Source organism: Delphinus delphis, chromosome 4 (genome assembly GCF_949987515.2).
Source record: "Delphinus delphis chromosome 4, mDelDel1.2, whole genome shotgun sequence".
Lineage (NCBI taxonomy): Eukaryota > Metazoa > Chordata > Mammalia > Artiodactyla > Delphinidae > Delphinus > Delphinus delphis.
The window spans coordinates 67,616,436-67,640,365 of NC_082686.1; the positions used below are offsets into that span (position 1 = coordinate 67,616,436).

The 23,930-nt window shown below is 37.2% G+C and overlaps 1 protein-coding gene across 2 annotated transcripts; it reads right to left on the bottom strand.

The window, feature by feature from the left end:
- Positions 1-1,791: 1,791 nt before the first annotated feature.
- MIX23 (mitochondrial matrix import factor 23) lies at positions 1,792-23,747 on the bottom strand. Of its 2 annotated transcripts, XM_060009913.1 has the most exons (6): positions 23,628-23,747; positions 22,629-22,836; positions 13,816-13,941; positions 8,983-9,129; positions 4,246-4,305; positions 1,792-2,108 (listed from the first exon to the last, which is right to left on the bottom strand). In XM_060009913.1, exons 3-6 carry the CDS (start codon positions 13,924-13,926, stop codon positions 2,058-2,060), a joined length of 369 nt encoding a protein of 122 aa, XP_059865896.1. In that variant the 5' UTR covers positions 13,927-13,941; positions 22,629-22,836; positions 23,628-23,747; the 3' UTR covers positions 1,792-2,057. The 2 variants fall into 2 exon arrangements, with proteins under 2 accessions (XP_059865896.1, XP_059865895.1); XM_060009912.1 differs by lacking the exon at positions 22,629-22,836 and having other exon boundaries at positions 23,628-23,679.
- Between the last annotated feature and the right edge of the window lie 183 nt (positions 23,748-23,930).

A 23,930-nucleotide genomic window follows, 5' to 3' on the forward strand; every position in this document is an offset into this window, starting at 1 on the left:
GATGCAGGGGATGCGGGTTCGTGCCCCGGTCCGGGAGGATCCCACATGTCGCGGAGCGGCTGGGCCCGTGAGCCATGGCCACTGAGCCTGCGCGTCCGGAGCCTGTGCCCCACAACGGGAGAGGCCACAACAGTGAGAGGCCGGCGTAACGCAAAAAAAAGTTGAAGGCTTAAAATGCCATTCATCACAACTAAACATACTATTATTCATTTATACTAAAAGTCACTCCATACTATCATAATTGCACATTTTCATAATATGGTACATTGGAATGAGTCAAGCATCCTGCTAAAATTGGATTTTCTAGATAATACTTTAGCAGACGTGAAATTCTGGAAAGGCTCTTATGAATCCTTTCCAAGGATTCTGTTTCTGAATTCCCTGTTGAGCATCTTTGTTCAGTTTTATTTTTATCCTCACATGTATCCTTTCAATTCACTCATCCATCCAAAAATTATTAAACATCGACTTTCTGTCATGCACCATTCATTAATAGGTAAGTCCTACAGAAAATCTTTTTCACTGCTGGCACTAGGAAATTTTTTTGTTGAAAAGACATTATAATCTTAACAAAAGTAGGTCTTGTCTATCAATATCCCCAACAACTACAACAGTATCTGAGCCACAGTAGATGCTCAAAAGCTTTTTTTGAAAGAATGGTGAGCACTTTATACATTTATTGCTCACTTCCAAGTGCACCACCTGATAAGAGTCAACATACTGAACACACAAGCCTATCCACAACCCCACTGGGTCAATCCAACTGTGCCAGAGCCAGGAAGCTTCTGTTTAAATCGTGGTAAGCAGAGTCCTAGAATGACTCTCCAAAATGTCCCACCCTAATCCCTCAGACTGTGAATATGAGACATTACATCTGTGATGTCACATTGCCCAGCAAAAGGGATTTGCAGGTATGATTAAAGTTGTAATCAGTTGACTCGAGGTAATAAAAAGGAAGATTATTATGGTAAAACTAATATAAACACACAAACCCTTTAAAAGCAGTCTGTCTATAGCAGAAAAGGAAGTCAGACTCCAAGAATGAGGATTCAATGCACTGTTGCTAGCTTGAAAAGGGAGGGGACCATGGTGTCAAGAAATATGGGTGGCTTTCAGGGAGCTTAGAGTGGCCCATGACAGGCAGCAAGGAAACAGGGACTTCTCTTCTTACAACCGAAAGGATCTGAATGAGCCTGGAAGCAGATTCTTCCCCTGGAGACTCCAGACAAGAGCCCAGTCTGGGCCACAACTTGATTTCAGCCTGTGAGACCCCAGGCAGAGAACTCAGTCAAGGCTTCCTAGCCTTCTGACCTACAGAACTCTAAAATAATAAACAGGGGTGAATTTAAGCTGCTAAACTTGTTAAGCAGCAACAGAAAACGAATACAATCATCCTGTACTAGAATACCATTATGCAAGCCCTCCTCTACTTTTCCATTTTCTGAATTTGTTTTACTTTGCTTTCCTTTTCATGGTCCACGGAAACATTATCCAGGAAAATATTTCCACCCAACATTAGTTTTTGCATATGAAAACGAGCTAAGTTAAGGTACTAAGAGAATTTCTTTGGACAGTATCCAGCCTATATTACTGCCCTTTAACTTAAGAGCAATAAACCTAAAGAGATAAAACTATCAATGACCAAAAAGGTCTATGCTCATGCCAATAAATTTGTAAAATTCAAAAAGGTACAATATAAATCAAATCAGATATTGAAATTGTATTTAAATTCTCTTACAAGAACTTACTGCCTCAACTCGGAAAACAATCAAATAATTATGTACACTGAGTCAGAAAATTATTTTAATAGTTACAAAATATCTTTTTTTGTTTGTTTTTTTTTGTTTTTTTTTTACAGAATCAGTATAAAATAGCAGTTGATTTCTCCATAATTATCAGAATTATTTATACTTGAGGTCTTGGGTAAGTGGGGCTGAAATCAACAAAAGGTCTTGGACTGTTGGCTCAGAAATCTTCCTGGGAAGCCCACCATGTTGATGTCTGTCATGCTTAACTCTTAAGAGATGACCCGGTCCTTTTTTAAAAAAAGTATCTTTTTATTCATTCTTTGGAGGCTTGAAGTGAATTCGGCAGCGTTCATTAAACACCTAAGATATGTGAACAGAAACAAAGGTCACTGAGTCATCCTGTATAAATCAGGCCTGGAATTCAATTAAATTTGGCATGGGTCAGGTGGATATAACCTTTTCTTGTCCCAGGTCAACAGGTTTAGGAAACAGAGGTGTTTCCTCACTGGTTCAAACTGACGTACTAGGTGCTAAGAGCTAAGAAGGCCTTGATATTCATTTATATGATAATTTTAATATTTTAATAAAATTTAAATTATTCAAGGAAAAAATCATCACAAGCTAGCTTATTTGGTAAACTAACAAATATGCTAGTTCCATATTCTGGACATATTTTGGACAGTTAGACAAAAATATCTAAATTACCTTTAAGATAAAGCTTTTTAAAAATCCTTTTATAATGAAGATTTTATTTAGATATCTGTCATGCTTTTCTAAATGAGTGCCAGATCCTTCTTACATGGAGATATACTTGAAGGGAGTCCAGTCTTTTGCTAAACTGTATAAATTTATATAATGTTTTGTTCTATTTATCTTGCTTCCTAAAAACTAAACAAATAACATATCATAATGTTAAAAGAACATTCTATTATTACGTGTCATGTGGGACTATGTCAAATAACAATTTTGGTACATCCATTCAATGGGATATAAGCAAGGATAAAAAATAAGGAAGCTCTTCATGTTCTGATTTGAAAAGATCTCCAAGATATATTAAGGGAAAAAAACAAAGTGTAGACAATATACTTCCATTTGTCTGATAAAGGGGGAAAATGTGTGTGCTTTCAAGGAGCAAACACCTTATCACATAGGTGGAAAGGGCAGAAATAAGAAATCCTGGCAAAGAGGATAGGATAAAGAAATGTGATAAAGCAAAAGAAATCGATTTGTATTTCGCAGTTTATTCATGGCTCTGCAAGTTGGTACACTCCAGTTTTTTTTTTTTTTTGCAGTACGCGGGCCTCTCACTGTTGTGGCCTTTCCCGTTGTGGAGCACAGGCTCCGGATGCGCAGGCTCAGCGGCCATGGCTCACGGGCCCAGCCGCTCCGCGGCGTGTGGGATCTTCCCGGACTGGGGCACGAACCCGCATCCCCTGCATCGGCAGGTGGACTCTCAACCACTGCGCCACCGGGGAAGCCCAGTACACTCCAGTTTTTGGTTCAGTTAGCCTCCCTCTGGATCCAGCCCCATTCCATTGGTTAATTTCAAAGGGTAAAACAGAATCTTCAGTTCATTCTTTCAGATTTAATAGATTTTGCCCTTTGGAAATCTTTGAAGTTTTAGAGAGGACATGCAGACATACTTTTTCAGAAAACTAAAGCAGGAATTTTGTAATTTTTTAAAAAAGTTTTATTGGATTATAGTTGCTTTACAAAGTTGTGTTAATTTCTACTGTACAGCAAAGTGAATCAGCTGTACATATACATACATCCCCTCTTTTTTGGATTTCCTTCCCATTTAGGTCACCACAGAGCACTGAATAGAGTTCCCTGTGCTATACAGTATGTTCTCATTAGTTATCTATTTTATACATAGTATCAATAGTGTAGAATTTTGTGATTTTTAACTACATGTAAAGTCCTGGGATCCTGGTCCCCCAATCTAATTCCTAATTAGAACCACGTAGGTGGTAATAAGGAGCATGTGAATCTAGGAGCCATAAAAAGCCCTATTATCAAATACCAGTAAAACTACATACAAACAAAGTTTCACGATCAGATATGTTAGAAAACAAACAACTGTGAAGGATAATGATATGAAAATTTATGGAAAGTAACTGAGCTCAGAAAAGCTAACTTGAACAAATAACCTGGTTGAAGGTTCTAAGTTAACAACTAATAACTCTAAATATCAAATAGCCCATAATTAGTATTAGGAAACATACAGAATGTCTCCAATTCTGTTCCCAGGACGATCATGCAATTCTACCATATGACTGTAAAGCTACTTTTTGTAAGATGGCTCTAACTTGGATTCTAACCACAACCTGCACACCCCCCCCCCAAAAAAAGTTAAAGCCTTCAATTGCTTGTAAATGAAGGATCTTTATTATTCTTAAGTGCCCAAGGCACTCTTTGCCTCCCCCCTCCCTTGGTTTCCCTTTGTTAGTTCTGCTTCCCCTCCTAGTTCTCTCCAAGAACCAACATTATTTTATACCTTCCAGCTCCTGTCATTTACCACTTCTTCAACATTCAGTTCTGACTGCATCCATTTCAACTGCAAGAAAGGAAAACAAAAATGAAGTTACGAAAATTTAAATTAAAGAACTAAAACCAAACTCTATGTTTTCCTAACAAAACCAGCTGCTGCTCCTGCGTTCCATATTAATGGTAATACTTAGGCCAGATTTCAAAACCTTCTTTGACATAGCTGTTCTCCTCATATTTAATCAGTTGCTAAATCTTATAAAGCCGTAGTTCTCAAGCTTTGCTGCATATTATTATCACCTTGAGAGCTTTAAAAAAAAAATCTCAAATGTCCAGGTAGTTCACAGAAGGAAAACAAATGGCCAATAAACCTATTTTTAAAATGTACCATTTTATTCATGTATAAAGAAATGTAAATTAAGCCATAATATGACAAAAAAAATTTTAATACAAGAAATCTGATGTCTGATAAAACCTAGTATTAGTGAGGGTATGGGGAAAGATACACTCACATATATTTTTAGTAGGAGTACAAATTGTTTCAACTTCTATGGAGAGCAATTTGGTAAGACTTACCAAAAATGTAAATTCACATGTCCTTTAACTCAATAACTCCAGTTCTAGTTATTGATCCTACCATATAGATTTGCAAAGATAGCACAGACGAACAAAAAAAAGGACAAGGAGGTGGCAACCTGATTTGAATAAAAGAAAAAAGAAACAGGAAGAAAAACAGAGAAGAAGAATATATAAAGCTCAAGTAATTGAGAAAGGGATGAGTTTTCCATACCTTAACCGTACAGCCAGAGGTGTGAGGCTAAAAATGCTAGTCTTTCTAACTTTCTTTTTAACTGCCAACCTAATCACTCCATCAAAAACGTAGCCAATTCTATTGCCAGGTCCAGATGGCAGGCCCATCATACTCCTAGTCGCCTCTGGTCAGAGAGACCTGAAAGGAAAGAAGCTAACCAATTCCAGGAGGAGAACCTGAAAATATTCAGGAAAATTAGGAGAAAAAAAGCAGTACAGGTTGAGGCAGCCAAGAGGTTAAAAGCAGGATGATTTCTTCAGGCCAAAGTCAAGACCCAGGCCAGGAGATTTGGGAACAAAATGCCAGAGGGATTCTGGGCAACCATGAGTTAGGCACCCAGACCAAAGAACCTAACCATAAATTAGGAGTACAGATCAGGCAGGAGGTTTGAGAAATATGCATATAACACTAATAAGACTGGATATGGTACTGATCCAACGCTCCTTGTAAACTCCCTTCGTAGACTCAAAACTGCTGTCAGAATATGGGCCAGTATATAGGATTGAAACCATGAACAAGGGGAAGGACTGCATTTCTAATGTGCTGTGGAGTAGTAACAAGCCTGAGGAAGCCCGCCTGCTTACATCACAGCAACCTTGGTTTCAGATTTTAATCAGTTATATCGACCCAGAAATCATTAAAGCTTCACTGCTGTCAGAGCCTGGACTTTCTGCCAAAGAAGTAACAACTTTAAAGAACAGTGTTACAACAGACCACTAAGACAGTATTCATAATTGCTCTCAAATATTTAAAGGGATGTTTGTGTAGAAATGAGTTTAGACTTATCCAGAGGGAAGATTAAGGAACAGTAATTACATGCTACAAGGAGACAGATTTTCACACTAAGTAAGAAAATCTCTGAACAATTACAACTGTCCAAAAAGAGAATGCACTGCCACATAAGACTGTATATCCCCCCAACCCCCTTAATACTGGCTAAACAAAAGGTGGAAACCACTGGTTGGGGGGGATATTGTAAAGAGGATTAATATAACAAATATGGAGTCCCAGCGACTCAAAAAGGAAAGACACTGCTACTTCATTATCAGTCAATATGCAAGCTCTTACATATATTATACAATTCAATCCTCACCAAAAAAAGAAAATATAAGAAGTTACTATGTATCAATTCCATTTTACAAACTGAAAATCAGAAGTTTCAGAACAATTAATTTACAAGGTTACAAAACCTCCAAATGGTAGGTGGGATTATTTCTTTAGAGCTGTCTGCCTTTAAAATCCATGTTTTTTCTATTCTTGAACACCGCAGATATTACAGCCAGCTTCTAATGCAATTTCAGTGCCAACAACAAAATGCTACCTTTGAGATGGTTGGTTTTTTTTTTTAATAAATTTATTTATTTTATTTATTTATTTTTGGCTGTGTTGGGTCTTCATTGACACGGGCTTAGTTGCTCCACGGCATGTGGGATCTTCCCGGACCAGGGCTCGAACCTGAGTTCCCTGCATTGGCAGGCGGATTCTTAACCCCTGCACCACCAGGGAAGTCCCGAGATGGTTGTTTTTGAGGCTCTGGGTCTTAAACAGGTAAACTTCGTCTCAAAGCTACTCAGAGGTGACAGCAGGTATATAGTTCCAGCAAGGAATGTGCTTTTTCTGAGGTAAGGATTCAGGTAAAGAACTGGGAACTTTCAGACGGGCATCACTGTATGTAAATAAATTGTTCACTAAAGTAATCAGAATTTGACTCTTAGTCACAACTTAAGGTAAAAACACTGACTGAATTTAGAGTAAGATGAGATGGGTTATAAAGTCCCAGTTCTACCACGTACTAGCTTGTGACTCTGGGGATGTCAGTATCTCTAAGTCTGTTTCCATATATAGAAAATGAAGAGGTAGAGCTGGAACATCTCCAAGAGCTGTCTCTTTCTGATTCTATAATCTCCATAGCAAACTTGAAAAAGAAAGTCAAGTTTCCTTATTTGCTTAAATACTACTACTCATGGTTAACTTCTACTCTAGTCCTATGCAATATCACAGGCCAGAAAACTACCTTTCGTTAACTCACTGGCTGGTTTCTAAAACTCCTCCTTGCAGTGATTGTGCTGGGCTCTAAAGGCAAATGGGCAGAACAGAGGGCAGACAAAATTGTGTGACACATCACTCACAAACACTCACACTGGTTTTTGAACTTTGCACTCTGCTAACAAGAGTCACTCTATTCTTTGTCTGACTTAATTTGCAAATAATCATTTTTCAGTTTCTGATTTAACAGCCCTGCCCTGCACTTTCCTTTGTCAATACTTCAAGAGCCTGTTAAAATACAAAATCCAAAAATACTAGATCTTAACCAGCTTTCTATAATTTATCTATAAGCCTTCATCAACATGGAGGGTAGGCTAAGATGACCATTATAGCCTAAGTTCACTGTCTGAAGAACCCACCACTGGCTGATGAATGAGCAGGTGTGGAACACAGGGCTGAAGCAGTTGTCATGAACAAAGAGAACAGCAAAGACAGTGGATGAATCCTGTATCCAGTGAAACACACTGCATCAATGGGATGACTAAGAAAGTGCACACCTGTGTGCAGCAAAAGAACAAAGGCTTGAGAGAGACAGCAAGATCCCTTTTTCAAAGTTTGGCTACATCTACTAAACAAAGAGCAAACTTCACAAGTTGTTCAGTATGAAAACATGATTCCATATCACACTGGATTTTCAGTCACCTGACATGTAAGGATCAGTAAGTCACCTATTACACCATCTTAAAATACAGACATGATTTTGATAATTATACAGTGGTCATGTAAGAAAAAGCCCTTGTTCTTAGGAAATAACCAACATATGTAGGGGTAAAGGAGTATAATGTGCCCAGCGTATTTTCAAAATGGTAAAGGAAAAAAAATGTGTATGGGGGAGGGGGAGGAAGACAGGGAAAGAGGGAGGGAAGGATGGAGGGGGAAAGAAGAGTAGAGAGAATGAACTGTAAAGCAGGTGGAGCAAAATGTAAATAGGTGAATATAGGTAAAGGGTATATGGGACTTCCTTGTACTGTTCATGCAACTTTTCTGTAAGTTTGAAATTGTATCAGAATAAAAAGTTACCCCTGAAGGCCCCCTCCCACCCCCACCCTCCTCAAAAGACAGCAATGCAGTCCACAAAATAAAATATGGCATACATTTCAACTGTTTTCTTGACGTGTCACATTTAAGGGCTATAAAGAAATAGCTCTGCTTCATTAACTCTACTCTGAGGTCCACACCCCATCTACATGACGGCTGACTTTGGGAAAATAAAGCTTGCTCTGACATAGAACTCAGTGGACACTTGGTGTTCTCCTAAAAGGGAAAATGGCAGGCATGGGAGATGAAGTGGAAACAAAGGAGAGTCTGAAAAGAGTCAAAGACCCCTACCACCCTCTCCACAGCAAAGAAATAAACATAATGAGGCTCTGGTGGCCCTGGTTATATTTAAATAGTACTATACTTTTATGGCGGAAGGGGGTAATATCCTGAAGTTAAATATCTATATTACATTTCAGCAGATTTCTACAGCTGAAACCAGAGGTAAATATTTTCAAAATGTAAATATATTTAAAAAACGTTTCTTCTCAAGTCAAGCTTCAAAACATAGATACAGATGTGATTGCCCTAGATTTTTCGATGTGGTGTTGGTCTATATTAATCCTTGTATCTTTGTGGAATATGTAAAGGAATGGAAATAACATGATTACATGCTTCTTTTAGCTAAAACTTGCTACACTCCACACGTTCATGAAATGCACATTAATTTACCAATTAGTATTGAAATGTAATAAAATAAAGTCCATTAAAAATGAAGTACTAATCTCCTGATCATTTGGTTTTAAGTAATAACCATCTCTTACTCTGAGTTTTTCATATTAAAAACTGGCTTTATTTTGAAGGCTAAGTTTGGAAACCTTGCCTCAGAAATGTAAACCCTGTTCAACTTACCTTTGTCTGTTCTTTTCTAAGTTGCTTTAATAATGTTAAATTGTCCAAATTCTTTTCTCTCTCTTCTCGGAGCTGTTTTACTACTGATGAGGTCTGAGCTATACAGTTTTTTATGACTCGGTCCCTACTGGCATGAGCCGCCATCAACTAAAAGAACAAAAGAAGGAAATGAGAAAAAAAAAATCACACCAATTTGTCACATTTCAGTGTTTTAAAAAAACTTTTTTAGGCTACAGAAATGTAATACTTTCTAAAACAGTTTTTAAAAACTGAATCTGTGGAAGAGAAGATTGTGCTGAATGAGCCCGCTCAAAGGCAGCAGCTGTGAGGGTGAAAGTGAAGAGGTTGGGCCGTCCTCTTCCTCACTAAGCTCCCAGGCCTTCCTGCTCCTCTTCCTGCACTCCTTGCGCTGTGCTTTGATTCATCTCAGTCTCCTCCCTGCACTCCTTTCTCTCCCATTCTTGTACCTGTGTGTTCCTCTACCCTACACCCACCCTCACACACCTTCTGGGCCACTTCCTATTGCTGTTCTCTTTTTGTTCTTTCATTGTTTTTTTCAGCCTCATGTTGTCAACAGTGCCAAAAATTATAAAGTAAGTGATATAGAGAAGCTCTTAGTTACAATAAAGAAAAACAAAGAATGCTACATTTACCTATGTCAGACAGAACCCTTTTCAAGATTTTAAACTTTAAGTACTAACAAGGAAAAATTGTACATGAAGTGGAGGTCACCGATTCCATCAATTGTGTGTGCTGACGGAGAGTAAAGGATGCCCAACAGAGCAATTATCAGCCTTCATCTTAATGTAACAAATCCAATACAATAATTTGCATCTATTTTCTGCCTTGTTTCATTAATTATGATAGTCATGTTTCAATTCAAACATACTCCCATGATCATAGCCAAATTCTGAAGATACCCCAAAAACTTGGGGTGGAGGCAGAGCAAAATACTAAAATAATATGCAATTGTCATTATAATTAATGGTGCATAGTAACAGTAGTTCACCTCCAACTAAAATTTAAGTGTTGGCTTGCTCCATTTAATCACGTTATATCATTCCTTCTCCCCTCTGAAGGGGGAATATCCCAATGCTATGCTAGTGATGGCTGTATAGAAATAACCCATTATATATATTTTATATAAAATATGGGACTAACAACCATTCTATAAGCATTCCTCATAAGTTATTTGAAATACAGCTCTTAAATGGTCATATTGGGACCCCGTGGTTGAGAACTACTGGTCTAATACACGCCAGGAAAGAATAAACCTTTATATTTCTAGAGGGGAATACTAAAAGTGCATTAGTTAAAAGTTGTACCCATGTGAAGGGAGGGAATTTCATAACAGACGTTAATCCCACCTATAGTATATTTCTCTAATAAGCTAATTTTTTTCAGTGTAACATTTAGGGTTCACAAGGACAGCCTCAAGGCCCATATTTATTAGCTAATATGCTGCTTCTGTTACAGGCTTCAGTTTCTTCTTTTGGAAAATTATGGATTATGAGTAAATAATCACTAATATCCTTTCCACCTCTAAAATTTAGAGGCAACATGACTCAGTACATTGCTCAGATACCAGATGCTATTTAATTACTTTGATATTTTGTCTAACCCCCCAGCAATTAGTGAAACAGCATTAGTACTAACTAGGAGTCTATCACAATATTCTCATTTTTCTATCTGCATTTTAAAATCAATTTCAAATTTTGTACATTTTATTAAAACGTTCAGTATCTTTCTTTTGGTCTCTCTCCACACAGTTTCCTTCCTTGGCTGGGCTTTCCTCCATTATTCCCCTTGTTAGCTTGGCCCCTTACCTGTGGATACACTTCTAGATGCAGACTACCCTCCTACCCTCACCTGCTTACATTTCCTTCAGATTAGCCCCACTGTGAACCCACTCCTATGTGAACAGGAATTACTGGGCAAATCACCTTTTACTCAGTATTATCAATTATTGTGGTCTATTTTCATGACCATCCTTCAATAAAATTCAAAACTAACAGCATATGCAAGAGGAATATGCATGGACTTCTTTCTGTACATATATGTCAAAGAAATGAGGACGCTTGATAACTAGTAACAGATGGGGTGACATAAGCCTACTAGAGAAAAAATAACATGAACCCAGGCTTATTAGCTCATTAGTATCAGATGCTTGAGGATTTGGTCATAAGAGAATTATTTCTGATACCTAAAGTGCTTATAAAGGAACTGAGATAAAATTAAGAAACTCAGTAAAGTAAAACTTTGGTTAGAGGAGAAAAATCCTGAATTATAACCATATCATAACCATACTTCCTTTGATCTGGGGTAAGCAATTCTGAAATGAAGACGCTTGGGGTGGGGCAGGAGAATGATTCAAAACTAGTCTAAAGCGGGTATATCTAGCACTTCCCAGTTTTATTTTACCACAACTTTGAGAACTTCTTTTAGTCTGAAATTTTCACCTACTACCTTTTAATCATTATTTTAAAATAATGTTTTTTGCCTTTAAGGGAAACAGAATGTCATTTTCCTGATTATAGTTTTTTGGTGTTTTTCTTTCTAGAACAAAGGTTGATTCTAAATTTCCCAAACATCATTTTAGAATCCTAACAACGACCCTTAGTTTAACTATCATTAAAAGCAAAACACTTAAATATTGTGAATCAGTATGTTGTACACCTGAAACTTATATAATATTGTACATCAACTATACCTCAATTGCAAAAAAAGTTAGTAAGTTTTTGTCACGGCATTTTTTGTGTGTTTTAAATCTTCCTCCAGAACTTCTGACAAAAGGATGTAAGAAGCATATTTTTTAAACATAGTCCAAAAGTTCATTATATTAAAGAGATAGCTTTAAGAATTACTCTAAATCAATCATTATGACACTGGTAACAGTTCTGCATTTGTAAAGCACTGTTCCAAGTTCATAGACTCTTTAACTGTTCAGTATTGATTTTTACGTTTACCTTGAAACTGAACAATAAAGGAAAACTTCATATATTGAGGGAATATGCTCTAATAAGGGAATCTTACTGAAATTATTTCATTTTTACTAAGATTATACTTTTAAAATTTGGAATTTCTAAAATCAGTGCTTTATAATAACTTTGCTTATCTTCTCCTATGAAGAAGTATTATCATTAGAGTGCGCAAATATTCCTTCATCGACTATAAAAGGAAGGGTCAGGGACTAAGGACAGTCAAGGTGACCGTAAACAACTTGGACATGTCACAGAGTTCCACTTCTTAACTGAGACAATATCTAACGGAACTCAGTGGTACTTGTTAGCATGGGTACTCTATTGCAGGCTCGACCCCTGGAACAGAGCTACTTGATAAATAATCCTTTACATACATTCATGTTGCTGGATCCCTCTAGAACACAGATGAAGAAAAACCCAAACACATACACAAGAATATCTAAAACAGAAAGGTTCCAAATTTAGCATGCCAGTTTATCCTGGTTCAACAAAGGAATAAGAAATAATAACAACAATAAGAGAAGCAGCAAGCATTTATATGTAAAACATTTAGTACAGTAAGCACTTTATATTAACTCATTTAATCCTCTAACAATTGACCGGATACTTTTCTGATACTATTTTACAAATAAGGAAACTGACTCAGAGGTTATTTCAAGGTCACCCAGCTAGGAAGTAGCAGAGGTGAGATTTAATCTAGATCTGGAATCCATGTTGTTAATCGCTATACTATAAACCTCTAGGTTAATAAAAAGATTCTAAATGGAAACAATTGAATAGATTATAGAGATTATATATATATGGGTAGTGAGGTGGATCACTAAAGCCATTACAAACTTCTACCAATAGTTCTTTAGACAGAGCTACCCAAAGAAACTAAGTGAACTGTCAAACAACCTCATAATAAATTAGGCCTTGGACCCATGCTCTCTACTCCCAATACTGAAGTCTACTCCTTAAAGCCCCCATCCCTACAATTTTATGAAGCCACAAGAATTACCTGACCACTCAACAAAGTAACATACTTTCACATAAAAGCAGAAAAAAAATCAGCAGTTAATGCTTTGAATTTAAGTGATATGAATAAGTTTATCCAAAACTGATTTTTTTTTCATTATTGAGAAATTGACTTTAGATTTTAAGTAATACAGTAATCTTCTGGTAGAGCCTAAAAAAGCAAATGCCATATATCAGCTTCCAAATTAATGAAAAAAATATAAGCTATAAAAAATGCTCAGCTACATCGTTATTTCCTTTCACTTTTAGAAATTAAAAAAGAGAAATAAAGAGGATCTTTAAGAGGCAATGAAAAAATATATACTTGAGAAACCAAAGCCTCAGAAAAGGACAATTTATCTGTGGCTTTTCCTTCTCTCCTGCCAAATGCTTCTTTTCCCCTTCCTGATGAGTCAGGGAAGATAGAAGATATATTGATAAAAAGTGTGAAGGGTTTTAATTCTTCCTTAAATCAGGTGTCTAGCTTCTTAAGATTGATTCATTCAAAGACCCTGCTCTCGTTTCACTGTTTTATTGTACTTGACTGTTTCACTTTCTCCTTCATTCCTTGAAGCATAAGCTTTCCTTAAGTTAAAGGCTGCTCAGGAGGGGGTCAAAAAAAGGCTGCTTTCATTCCTTAGAACTGTCTCTTCCCAGACTTGTACTTAAGATCACACATTTTCTTTAGTTTGTAGAAACCAGATCAAAACTTATATATACCCTCAGGTGTGGGCAAGAAAACATGAAGATTCCATTCTTGTATCCACAGTTTAATTATGTCAATTGTTTTCTTATTTTGCCTACAGAGAAAGGCATAAAGGAAGCACAAAAGAAAAGACTCAAAAGATACACTTACAGACTCATAAAGTTGTTTACAGGTTTGGCTGGCATCAATTTTCCCTGCAAAGGAAGCTGTTGGAACCGTAGTGTTTAATTCATGTACTATTCTGTCATCAATCGTCCTCATCACCTTGAGTAATTCCTATATATATTTAAAATAAAAGAATAGTAACTTGAATGGAAAGTTAAGTGGTTAAAAAAAGACCATTTAAGCAAAACTAAATAAATAAATAAAGCTCTTGGATATGTTACAACCCTGTGAATTAGGAGTGGGGAAACCACACTACATATAGTGCAACCACAGAAAAATCTTTTTTACAAGAATGAGAGTTAGGTTATGTAATAGTAATTCTAACAATTGGCACAACTCTTTCCTTGGTCCCACTGTGATCATCTTAAGTGTAAACATGGTTTCATTCATTTGTAAACCCCATGTTCCGGCACGGTGCTTAGCAAACACTGTGTTCTTTCCATCTCCAGCATACAGCCAATAAAGGATTCTACTGAATTTGATTACCCCAACTTGTCCAAAACAACCCAGCATCATTGCTTGCTCTGTTCCCTCTTTGTCTATCATTCTAAAATGTGGTGCTAGACAGAAATTTTCTAGAAAGATACACAAGAAACTATCAGCAGTGATTAACGTGCAGATGTTAATCTATATCCTTTCAAGCTTTTTTTCCTTTCAGGCTTTTTCTTAGTTTTTTACTACGATTGTGTATTATTTTTGTAACAAAAATAAAGTATACTGCTAGAAAAGAAATCAAATCTCTTTGTGGCTTTCTTGTTCATAGAACAAGTAGTTTTACCTTTTCTCAGTTACCCAAGTTCACATTTCCCAAGGATCTCTCTCCTCTAAAAGAGGCTCCAACTCTCAAAACCCAATCAAAATAAAAATAATACCAAAAGGGCAGGGATCTTAGAAAGACCCTGATGAGTATACCAACACAGCATAGTCCCTTCTCCCCACATTTTGATTAGGGTATTTCTTTTCACTTGTCACTAGACAAAGGCTGGGCATCAGCTACCTTCTGTCTGCAGATGATATAAACTCTAGAAAAGGTTTCTAGTAGTATACCCCTTTCTTTCTCTTTTAATCCACCCTTACCTCACCCTGGCCCCACAAAACAAAACAAAACACAATCACAGAAAAATCATTAAGAAAACAGAAGTGTATAATACTAGGACTATACTTAATGAAAACATCCAGGAAGTTAACATTTAATATTAATGTGTATTAAAAGCATCTTTGCTTGATCCTCTACTTCGTTCAACATATGAACCTATTTCTTTGACAAACTTAAATCCATCACTGAAATCAGCTTCTTCATTCCTTTCATCCATTTTTTTTTGGTCATATTAAAAATGACAGATTTTGGGCTTCCCTGGTGGTGCAGTGGTTGAGAGTCCGCCTGCCGATGCAGGGGACGCCGATGCAGGGGACACCGGTTCGTGCCCTGGTCCGGGAAGATCCCACATGCCACGGAGCGGCTGGGCCCGTGAGCCATGGCTGCTGCGACTGTGCATCTGGAGCCTGTGCTCCGCAACGGGAGAGGCCACAGCAGTGAGAGGCCCGCGTACCACAAAAAAAAAAAAAAAAAAAAAAAAAAAAAAAGACAGATTTTAATCTGAAAATTGGCAGGAGTGTGATTTGCATACATTATTTAATCACATGATTGTGAATTAGTTATAGTTACCGTTCTTTTTTATTGAATTATAGTTGATTTACAATATTATATTAATTTCAAACATACAATGTAATGATTCAGTATTTTTATAGATTATACTAAATTTAAAGTTATTAAAAAAATATTGGCTATATTCCCTATGCTGTATCATCCATTTGTTAAAATAAACTTTTATTATGATTAAAGTATTACACAATCATTTTGGAAAATTTAGGAAAAAATTTAAAGAAAATAGAATCATCCATATTTTTAAATTAATTTTTATTGGAGTATGGTTGCTTTACAATGTTGTGTTCAGTTTTTTCTATACATATCTGCAAATATTTTTATCAAATTGAGGTACTGTATAACATTTAAAAGTTTTTACTTTATGGAATTATGAGCATTCTGCCCTTGTTACCTTGAAGACATTTTTAATAGGTGCATAAATATTCTGTTCTGTAGAGGTATCACAACTTATTTGACCATTTCCCTCATAATTAACAGCTAGGCGTTTCCAATTATAATAACCATTTAGGCCATTCAGTCTGTCTGCAGCCTAGATTCTATTCCTACCAGGCTATTAATCTTTAATTAGTAATTTAATGCCCTTTTCTAGAACCCAATCTAGAAGCAAAACAGCTTGTAGAAGGCTCATAATTTAGACTAATAAAAACAGGCAAACATCAGATCTAAAACCAACTTCACTATCTTATCCCCTCTTCTTGTATCTTTCTATTTTTGTCAATAGTATCAAGATTCTCTGTAAACTGGAATTCTTAGGGGATAATCTTAACATATTCACTAAGCAACCACAATTTTAAATAATGTTTTATGTACAGTAGAGAATATATAATGTCAGTAAGTGGCAAATTTCAAACAAACAGCGGCAGTACTATTTAGAGTCAAAAAATAGGTAAGTAGCAAACAGGGATCTTCCTTGCCAACTTTACCTCCTACAACTTGCCTATTAAAACAAAACCAAAAAAAAACCTTTAAAATCCCTCTTGTCTTTCCCTTTCTCTAAATCGAACTGATCCTGAGGCCAAGGTTTACATTATACCTTTTAGATAAAGCTTTCCTTGACTGAGAGTCCTCAGCAATCTTTCTTCTTTAAACATATGCAGCAATTAGAGAGACCACAGAGTTGATTCATTAACTCACTCTTCATTCAAAAAATACTTACTAATGTCTAATGGTTAGGCACCATTCTAAACACCAGGGCTATAATGGTGAATAAAATAGAAAAGGCCCTTGCTCTTATGGAGCAAAATTCTCAGAGGGGGAGAGAGACAATAAACAAGTACCCCAATAAATGAGATAATTTCAGTACTGAAAAGTACTACAAAAAAGAAAACTGGTAATGGGATGAAGAATGACTAGGTGGGGCTGAGGGGCTAATACTTTAGATAGGGAGATCAAGGAAGGCCTCTCCAGGACATAACATTTGAGCTGAGATCTGAGTGATATAAATAAGCCAACTAAAAGGACATCTGGGGGAACAAGTCAAAAATTAAGAGGCAAGAACAAACTTGGGGATGTTTGAAGAACTAAAGGCGGCAAGTGGGCTGGAAGTGAATAAGGGAAAGAGTGGTATTAGGTGAGATCAGATTTGAGGAGAAAATAAAGGACAGTAGAGACAACAGAAACAATTAAGGGTTTTTTCCTAAAGGAAACAGGGTTTTAGGCAAGGGAATGATATAACGATTAATTTTTTAAAAGATAACTTCGACTGCTATGTGGAGAATGGAAACAGGGTGATCATTCAGCAGACTACTCTGGTGGTCTAGGCAAGAGACAAAGAGGTAGCAGTGGAATCAGGGAGAAGAAGTTGGATTCAGGATATATTTTGAAGAGAGAGCTGATAGGACTTGCTGATGAATTGGTGTTGGGGGATAAGAAAAGAAAACAGAATGACGCTTAGGATTGAGACCTGAGCAACCGAATGGATGGTAGAGTCATTAATTAATGGTGGGGAGAGACTGGGAGAGGAAAAGATTTGGAAGGAGTGGGAAGATCAAGATCCTATTCTGACTCAGAGGATATTTTACATTTAGGATTATTGTTAATTGTTTGCGACACTGGTATTGTTTAAAATTGTAATCTTTTAGAAATAAAGACTGAAATATTTACAGAACAAAAGATCTACCTGGGATGTGCTTCAAAATAATCTGGTTAGGATGGGGAAAATGGTAGTATATAAATGAAACAAGAGTGGCCATGAACTGATTGTTGGAACTGAAAGATGAGTACACAGGGATTCATGGTACTCTCTCTCCTTTTGTAAAATTTGAAATTTTGCATAATAAAAAGTTTTTTTAAAAAATTCTGTTTTGGACATGTGAAGTTTGAGATGCCTGTTAGATATGAGTAAAAAAGTTAAGCAGAAAGTTGAATATACCAGTCTGACACTGAACTGGGCTGAATTTATATTAACAAATTTTATTTATTTATTTATGCATGCATGCATGCTGCACGGCTTGCGGGATCTTAGTTCCCTGACCAGGGATTGAACCTGGACCCTCAGCAGTGAGAGCTTGGAGTCCTAACAACTGGACTGCCAGGGAATTCCCCAAATTAATGTTTTTAAAGCCATGAAACAAGACGAGATCACTGAGGGAGACTGTAGGGAATAAAGGGGGTTAATGATCAAGAAGGAACTCTAGCATCTAAAACTACAGGAGAAAGACTGAGATGTCACAGAAGTCAGAAGAAGAAAGGTTTCAAGAAGGAAACGGTCAACTGTGTTGAATGTTACTAGGAAGTCAATAAAGATGTGGACAGAAATTAACTTTTTAGATTTAGCAGGATGGAAACTATGGGTGATTTCACAAGAGTCATTTAAATAGAGTGTTTAATGGACTGAAAAGTTAATGTGGCTTAAGTACAGAGAATAAGAGAAAGCATGGTGTAAAATGAGGTCCACCATTACAGATCATGTTATAGGATTTTAGTCTTTTTCCTGAAAGCAATAGGGAACCAATGAAGTGGTTAAATACAGTGGAGTTACATGATCTGATTTGTATTCTGAAATGATTGCCTAAGTTAAAGAATTAAAGTGTGGAAAATGGATTAGAGAGAAACAAGAGTAGATGCAAAGAGGTTAGTTAGAAGACTGATGCAGGTGAAAGGTTTTATCATTTCCTAGAGTTTTGATTTACTTTGAACTTTAACTAGTTTTGAATCTGATCGTTAGCAATACAGCCAATTTTCCCTCCAATAAAACAATCTGGACATACTGTTAAGTTCCTTACAGCAATGGGAATTTACTGGCATTAACTAGGTAATAAATCAAACAATTTCAGTCTTACAAATGTGAATTTTCAAATATATGTGTTCTCTGTGTGCTAAAGAATCATCAATATATGATCTAGAGCTTGGCTTTTAATATGAAAGTCACCAGCTATCTATATAACTTCTATCTAATCTAACCTCTAAATAAAATGAGGTTATTTTAATCAAAATTGTTCAATTGCACGAGCTACATTTCAAGTGCTCAAGAGCCACATACTGCTAGTGGCTACCATATTGGACAGCACAAGTTTCCACCATCACAGAAAGCTCTACTGGACAGTGTTGAATTCAAGATAATATAATGACAAACTGATAGTGCACTTGTTCAGGAATTGCTGAGAACTGTAAGCTACTTTTAACTATCACAGAAAAGATACTAGGAAAGCTAAAGATAAGGGGGGAAAAGGGGTAAGGCTCAGGAAGGAATTTCTTTCAAAATTGCAAAAGGAGAAGGAAAAGAACTATAAACTACCTCACTAGGCACAAATTTCTTTACAGTACAAAAGGTGCCAGAGCTCTTAAGGCAACTCCAAGGGGGTCTAGAGAAAAGCTTGGGTACCCTCACAGACTGAGAGCAGATGAAGGTTAATACAGGCACATAAGTGCTGCCATTAAACTATACGTATCATTCATAAGGAATTACTAACTACCTACCTGATACTTTGTTCCAATGGCATACCCTCTCTCTCACAAATTCACCAAGAAAATATAAAGAAGACACCACTGAGCAGATAGCATACAACAAACTGGAACACAAGTCCACAGAGATAATACAGAAATATACACAGTTCAGTGGCTCTCTGAAGACTACATCTTTGTATAGGAGCTGGAACCCTAATCAGCTTCTAAGTGTCAAAGAACAGCAGAAGATAACTCTCCAAACTTTGTAGTGCCTCCAGCTTCTCCTTTCTTTCTCCTCAAAACAACAAGAAATTCTGATATATCATGAATTTTTAACTTTAGGCTAACCCTTTAAAGTTATTCAGGCACTTACCTTGGAATTGCATTTTATGTATTACCTTTAACTGTGGGGTGAAAATCTCACCCTCTTGGAAGGCAATTTCAGTACTGAAGGACTGACCATATCTAGCAGCAGGGAGGGGTGGAGAAAATTTTCTACTGCCCCTGCAATTATACTATATTCCTAAGGTTACTCCTTAGATAAATTCTTTTTATTATTTTGGGAAGCTTTTAGAGTACACGGGGGGGTGGTAAAAGGTCTATTACTTGACAGTAAAATTAAAATGTACTCCACAGAATGATCTGAAATTTCTTAACCTTTCTTCTCCTCACTCTCTGCCTGAAGGTACCCAGAAGTAGATCCCATTCAATGGTTCTCTTTCTGGCTCCTCAAACTCCATTTTCATAACAATGCTCACACTGTGCTTCCCCCAAGCCAAAAATACAGACTTGCCTACAACTGCCAGAGTCCTGTGCGGTCCTCTGCACTCCCAGGCAAGGGAACAGGGAGCAGCTAGGTATGCTGCAAAAGATACCATCACTGATGCTAGAAAATAGTCTATTTAGTCTGTACCTAATTACCAAACAACTCAGAATCAATTGTGTGTAAATAAATAAATATTCTTACCAGAAATACCAAGACTTAAACATTCTAGGAATACTTAGTTGATTTTGCTCAGGTGATATATGAACTGGGTCTCAGATAGAGTCAGGAAGAAGGGATTTCAGGGTGTTAAGTGGAAAAAAGCACACAGAAATGACAAAACATCATGTGTTCAGGGAAAAGTAGGCCTATGTGGCTGGACAGCAGAGTTCAAATGTACATTGGAAGTGGCAGGGGTTGGGGAGAGAGAAGTATGTATGAATACGGGCAGTGGTGAGAGTTAACTAAGCAGAGGCACTTTGGGATTGGATTTTAAAAGGACTTGTATGTCATGTTAAGTAGTTTAGACTTAGTCGTATAATCCTGAAATTAGATGCATGGTTCAGATCCTAAAATTTAGAAGATAACGGTATGAAGCCATAGCATTTTGAAAGGGAGATATATTAGAGAAAGGAATGACTGAAGATAAGAGCTACAGCAAAGCTAATTGCAAAAATGATAGGGCGCTAACAAAGACTGTGGGTGTGGTAATAAATCTTCCTAAAACATTTTTGATCAATTCACCGCCTCTGCTCACTGACTCCCTAACCTCACACTTGGCATTCAAGGCCTTTCATAACCTGGTTCCAATCTTTTGTGTAATCCCAATGTGCTCCTGTGCAAATTCTGAATTCCAGCAATTTGCTACTTCCCCCCCCCAATATATAAAACTTTCTGCCTATATACTATTCCTTCTACCTAGAATTCCCCTGGTTCTGTCTACCTCTGGTACAACTCAATTCCCATCTATTGACTTAATTCTCTCTGAACTGTTACAGCATTGTGTTCATATTCTAAATATCCTCTACACGTTTTATATCTCTGCTTGAGTTCCTTGTTTTATATCCTGCCCACTCAGTCTCTCCAAGTGCCTGATACCTAGCAGGTTTCTGTTATGGACTGAACAGTGTCCCCCCTTGGCCCCCCTCCTGCCCCCAATTTCGTATGTTGAAGCCCTAACACCCAGTGTGACTGTTTTTGGAGACAGGGCCTTTAGGGAGGTAATTAAGGTTAAATGAGGTCATAAGGGTGGGACACTAATCCCATAGAACTGGTGTCATTGTAAGAGGAAGAGACACCAGAGATCTCTCTCCCTCTGTGTGCACACAGAGGTCATATGAGGATACAGTGATGAGGTAGCAACTTACTTTGAAATGCATCAAAAATTAAAAATAAAAAAGGTTGATTGACGGATAGATTGAGGGATGGTATGTGATTTAGTAAATATAGTGAATCACTGTAGAATCTACACAGTGGGTACATGAGTATTCATTGTAAAATTCTTTGAACTTTCTACAGTGTTTCAACATCTTCATAATAAAATTCTGGGGAAAAAGTAACTAAATCTTTATAATAAAAAGTACACAATTTTCTGTTTCTCTTCCACAGTATTCAGTGCAGTGCTTTTCACATATAAGGTACCTACATACAAAATGTAACGGTTTCACAGCTCTAAAAAACATAAACTTTGATTAATAATTTGTGAGTGTGCCAGTTAACTACAGTTTATAATTTTACAAAATTCATTTAAATGAAAATGTTATACTAAAATTTTATTTTCAGATATATATTTTTTTTTACATTTGTATGCCTCTGAAGCAGTAAGGGCAAATGTTCTTATACTCATTCACAATGAGGTTAAATGATATGCCAAGGCCAGCTCTGGAAAACCTGATCTTCTGACTTTTAACCCAGGGTATTCTCCATTATAAACCACACATTTGGAAAAGTCCTAGAGAAACAATCTAAAAACTTCTCCAGGTTTCACTAATGAGATTCATTTTATGACTTTTTAATTTACATTATCTCTGTGAATAAAATGGTTCTGCAAGACAGTTTAGCTTTTGCCCACTTACAACATCTCATCTGAACTTCCAAAAGAAAATGAAAGTGTTCTTTAAGCACTGTTGAATGTTTCAACAACTCAAAGAGATCCTTTGAAATTTGATTTTAGAGATTTAAATAATTATAGAGATGGAAGGCATTTTAAATGTTATTTAACATAATCTTATTTTACAGATTCAAAAGTTAATTATGGAAGGGGTCAGGTGATTAGCTCAAGGTCCCAAAGCTGTTAATGGCAGAAGTAGTACTAGAACCCAGAACAACCAACTCCCTAACCAGGGTTCTTTCAGATAAACTTTAAGGCTATCATAGCTCAATTATCTGAGCTCATTAACCCAAGTTAAATCACAGGACTAACGTGACAAGACCAAGGCCACAAATGGGCTGGTTAACCTTAGAATCCAACAGTCTTTTTTCTACCTTATTTAAGATTTTTACAAATATTTGTATTTGTTAGGCACTTTGATCACATTTGAAGTCTGCTGCTGTTGTGCTGATCTAATCTGCGCAGCTGAAGTGGTGAAAAGGGTGTATATAATGCTGGAAAGACTCCACAGAAACTTCTTTGACCAAATGATGTTTGTCAAATAATTCAATCTGTTGAGATTATCTTCAAGAATATCACTCCCTAAAAACGGATGCAAGCACACAGCTTACTACAGAGGTCAGTGATACGTGAAATGATTTTTCATTATCTTTAGTTAAAAATACATTTTTCATTATTTTTAAATTCCACACTCTTATCAAGACAGCAGCACTTATGCTTACATTGGAACAGATAACTTTCATTAAAACTTCGTCAAAATCCAGACCCCCTGTTCTTTAATTCGTGGGTTAATAATCAGCCCTAGACCTCTGGTGTTTGAATATATAAAAGACATAACCTTTTTCTTAAATGTTACATTTTCTCTAATGGTTGGGAAGGCAGAGAACCAGCGCAGGTACTAGGATTAATCGACCCTTCAAACCTCCAAACGTTCTGACCCATCAAAATAGTGAAACTCGTACAATTTTTTTTGTTTTATCAAGTAAATAAGCTTTCCTTCACTTTCTTCTCTCCTATAAATACTCAGCTTTAAACAGGAGGGGAATGACAGAGACTAAGAACTGAGTTCAGAGAATGGCTAAATGGTTGTTGCAATCCTTACCCACCCGGCCGGACTCGGCTTTGCCACCGAGGAACCACTGGAGTTTCTGGGTGCAGTTACTCAAGGCCTGGGAGAGCCATGACCCCAAGGCAGCAGCCTCGCTCCCTAAGGCCAAGCCCGCGCCCCTATGACCTCCAATGTCTCGAAAACGGAGTTTTGAAATATCCGCTTTTGCCACAACTGGTCCGCACTCCCTCCCAGGCCAAAATAGGGAACAGGGTCCGGGGACAAAAGGAAGGTCACGCCTGCCGCGTGAGGAAAACCCCGTCACCTGGAACTCGGCGAACTCCTCACAGTTCACACCGCCACTGGGCGCCGCCATATTGGACACACACGAGGCCCCCGCCGCGAGCCAATCATCGCGAAGCAAAGGTGTCCGCGGCACCGCCTAACAAAAAATATTGAGAGGAATCTCAGCAAGAAAGCTGAGCTCAAGGTTTGTCTTTTCCCCTTAGCCTCGCCCACATGTAAACGCGTAATGCTGCTATCCTTCTTTTCACTCCTGTGCTTTTAACATGTCCTCCTGGAACTGGCCCAGGTGCATAGATCGAAGAATGTCAGAACTTGAAGGGAT